This window comes from Elephantulus edwardii, unplaced genomic scaffold (genome assembly GCF_000299155.1).
Source record: "Elephantulus edwardii isolate Elephantulus edwardi_28Jun2011 unplaced genomic scaffold, EleEdw1.0 scaffold00020, whole genome shotgun sequence".
NCBI classification, from domain to species: Eukaryota; Metazoa; Chordata; class Mammalia; order Macroscelidea; family Macroscelididae; genus Elephantulus; species Elephantulus edwardii.
Genome location: NW_006399770.1, coordinates 14,039,679 through 14,043,378, shown reverse-complemented (window position 1 = coordinate 14,043,378; position 3,700 = coordinate 14,039,679). Strand labels below are relative to the sequence as shown.

At 33.2% G+C, this 3,700-nt stretch overlaps 1 protein-coding gene across 1 annotated transcript in view; it reads right to left on the bottom strand.

Moving 5' to 3' along the window:
* Positions 1-236: 236 nt before the first annotated feature.
* The window catches only part of RTCA (RNA 3'-terminal phosphate cyclase), a 38,612-nt gene continuing 35,148 nt past the window's right edge, over positions 237-3,700 (bottom strand). Inside the window, exons 10-11 of the mRNA XM_006882444.1 lie at positions 3,475-3,579; positions 237-435 (exon numbers count right to left, since the gene is read on the bottom strand). Of these exons, the coding sequence (XP_006882506.1) occupies positions 334-435; positions 3,475-3,579 (207 nt within the window). The 3' untranslated portion in view covers positions 237-333. The remainder of the gene's footprint in view (positions 436-3,474; positions 3,580-3,700) is intronic.

Sequence of the window (3,700 nt, the reverse complement as noted above, 5' to 3'; positions counted from 1 at the left end):
TCAATGGTACTGTAAAACAGATACACAAAGTATAGATCAAAGCTACACCCTGAGTTAATTTATGGTTTTAAAAAAGCAAGCACATTTACATCAGGTAAAAAGAATATTTTATTTCAGTACATTTATTTTGAAATCACTATCATACATATCCACCAACTTTCCTATTTCATTGTCTGTATCTCAGGTGATAGAGATGAAGTTAATGCCATTTTTTGCAGCAAATCTAGAATACTTCACCTTCAATAACTTACTTCGTATTCAACACTTGGTAGTAGTGTTTATGAAATGAAGTAGTGCAATAAAATATTGACGTATCTTTTGAAAGGCAAATAGTTATAAATGTGGATTTGTCATCCCAATTCCTTGGCACTCAATAATGTAAGTGTCTTTGGAGGCATCTTCTTCATCTTCAGATTTCTTCACAGTAAATTTGGCCTGAAACCAGAAGGTAGCATATAATGATATAAAGAGCACTAAGGGAAATACCCATAATTCCTGCTACATAGGCAAGTAGGTGACATCAAACTCCTTTACTGAAAAAGCTACACAGATACAAAGATGATTAAGGAAAAACTCAATAAAATAAAGTATTTTACTTTAGAAGTATGTTCTTTTCCAGACGTACACATACTAATAGAGCTTATATATGTATGTCAGGGGTCCCATTCATTATTCACTCAATGAGAACTGTCCAGAGTATAGGCTGGGAAATTACCAAATTTAAAAATTCAACTGTTGATTATATTGCACTCCATTTTCTACATTCCAGAAAATGGCATTTTTTTTCCTTACAAATTTAACTCCCTAAAAAAAGATCCAATTCAGGGAAGAATGGTCTCAGAGAAAAAGTGTGGAGGGTTGATTAACAACTTCTTTTATCCTTATAGAGAGCTTAACATTGCATTTATCAATTGAAAAGTCATTAAAGTTAGGCTTTAATACCTATCCGCTTTATATTAATGCATTCTGGGAAAATTATTTTTTTCCTAAAAGCAAATGTGCTCTGTTTAACTCAATTACCATCATATCAAAATAACAGAACAAGGTGACCGAGTTTTTTGGCAAAGAGATTTCAAGTTCCTGTATTATGTGGTAGTATACTGACACACAGTGGACATTAATAGGTCTTGATGAATAAATGCCAAGTGGCAAGAAGCTGAGCTGCAATCACTAAGGCATGTGGTTTGAGGCCACCAGCTGCTCCGAAGGAGAAGGACAAACATTCTCCTCCTGTGTGATTAACTGCCTCTAAAAACTCACCAGAGGGTCAGTTCCAACTCTACAGTATACAACAATGAATGAATGGAAGTTGCCACATGTCTACATGTGCTAGGCAGCCAAATTATTTATACAGTGGAGTGTGTGTGTGTGTGTGTGTGTGTGTGTAATATAAAGCATATGAAAATATGAAACAGATAACAGTTATAGAAATAACTTCTATATTCTTTGGGGAGGGACATCAAGTTAGGATGATGATGAAGGAGAGGAAGACTCTCAAGCAAGTGAAGTGACACAGTGACAATAGGCCTGAGTGTGTCAGAGATTGTGAGGATGGCACAGTATAGGACAGGGTTCAGGTCTGTTGTTCACTGCTATGAGTCACGCTTGACTCGATGGCACCTAAGAATAGCAACAATTTATAAACTTACTTAAAATGTCTCAAATTTAGAATTGAAAGGATTTAAAAAGGTTATCTAATATTGATAAACAGAAAAATAACGTTGTTTATCCCAAATTATACAGTTAATACATAAAAAAAGCTGAATAAGAGACCAGAGCTACTAAATTCCAGTTTATAGAGCTTTTTCCATTATGCATTCACTTAAAATAATATATAATAATAGCAAAAAAAAGTAATGTTGTTTTAATCATGTGAATTTAAAACCAGCTTATGGAAAACATCTTGCCTTACAAAGTTCTGCATTATAAATTTCAAATTATATTATCAAAATATATTATAAAGATTGCAAAATAAAAACATGCTTTATGTTATTGAAAAAGGGGAAAAAAAAAGAAAAAGGCAAGAAAGAGCTATATACGTTAGGAATTGAAACAGATCTGCCCATGATGCGCTGCTGCGTCATAAATGGTAACCTCTATGTCTGCGATTATAATCCATTTGGAAGTGGGTTGTCTTGATAGGTTATGTTAATGAAACAGAATTAGCTTAGAAGCAGAAGCTCTGAAAAGACAAGGATCTTCTCTCAGAGACAACTTATAGAGAAAACATTCCCCTAAGACATCCATTTGTGGTATTTTAGTTATAGAAGCAGTAGACAACAAATGAAATCATTAACTAAAAAAATAAAAAGAGAAACAATTAGAAGATTAGAGAAGAAAACAATTTTTTAAAAAAAATTTTGTGGGGACACAATTTAATACATGGCATAAAGGGAATAGACAACTCCACAGATTAAAAAACATAAATTTTTTTTTAAAGTGCTCTCATTACATTACATACATAAGTTATCTGTTTGATTGGTTCTACATTTTCAATAAACATCATTTTGATAGGCTGTATTCTCGTAGAGAAGAATGTGATGTGACCAGTCACATGGCTTTTCATTCTTCTCTACGAAAAAAACATAAATTTTTAATAGTTGTTCTGCTGGCAAAGGAGAATTATGCATGGAATTTCCTCTCCATTTTCCAAATTTTTTATAACAAAATTACATTTCTTTTGTCATGAGAAAATATGCGTATATTAATCATTCTTTGGAAGAAGGAAGAATCCTGTCAGAAAGGTGTAAAAATAAGCTCTGTTGTTGTATACCATCAAGTCAGAACCGACCCATAGCTGACCCTCCATCAGGTTTTCAGAGGCAGTTAATCACACAGGAGACTTCTCATTCTTTTCGGATGGCGGCCTCAAACTGTTTGCCTCTGGGATTGCAGCACTGCTACTTGCCACTAGGCCACTAGAGCTCCCTAAAATATAAGCTCTAAAGTGTTAAATGTTTATCACAAAAAATTAAAAATTTATACTTAAATTTAAGAGGACTGATGAGTGTTTACTTAACAGTAAATAATTCTCTGCACTCCATCAGCAGAATCAAACGAAAAAACAAACTCCTTTAAAATTTTAGATGAATATTTAGGTTTACAGTCTCTTGTCATGTGATCTCCTAATTCTCATAAAAACATGTTTACTAATTCTGTAATTCAGTTCTGTACAATGATTACAGAACACAGGCTTTGAAGCAATCTTGTGGGTTTGCTTCCAGCCTAGCTCTGTCATTGGGAACTTTGTGGTCCTTAGCAATTTATGCCTCTTTATTACTCAGCTTACTCACATGTAAAACAGGAGCAATGGAAAACAGTCTACAGTAATTATTTATGTAAACGGCTCAGTTTGCCTGCTACATAAAAGTGTTCAGTGATAGCAATTTTTATTTTTACTAAATTTTCTTTTTACTGAAATCTGACTCCAAATTGGCTAACACAAAAAGTAATTACACTCTGATAAAAACTTACTTTTGCTAGTTGTTCAGCAAAATGTATAGCCGTCTGCGTATGGAGCGTAACTGGTCCTGTTTTTATTCTGGAAATACCATTAGCTAATGCCATGAAAATGATCAGCTATAAAAAAAGAATAAGAAAGAATTTCATATACTTATTAACATGTGGTATTATAATCCATCTGCAATCTATTGTGAAAATACAACTGGAAAGCAATCAGCTGAAAAGTAATTTCTGTTTT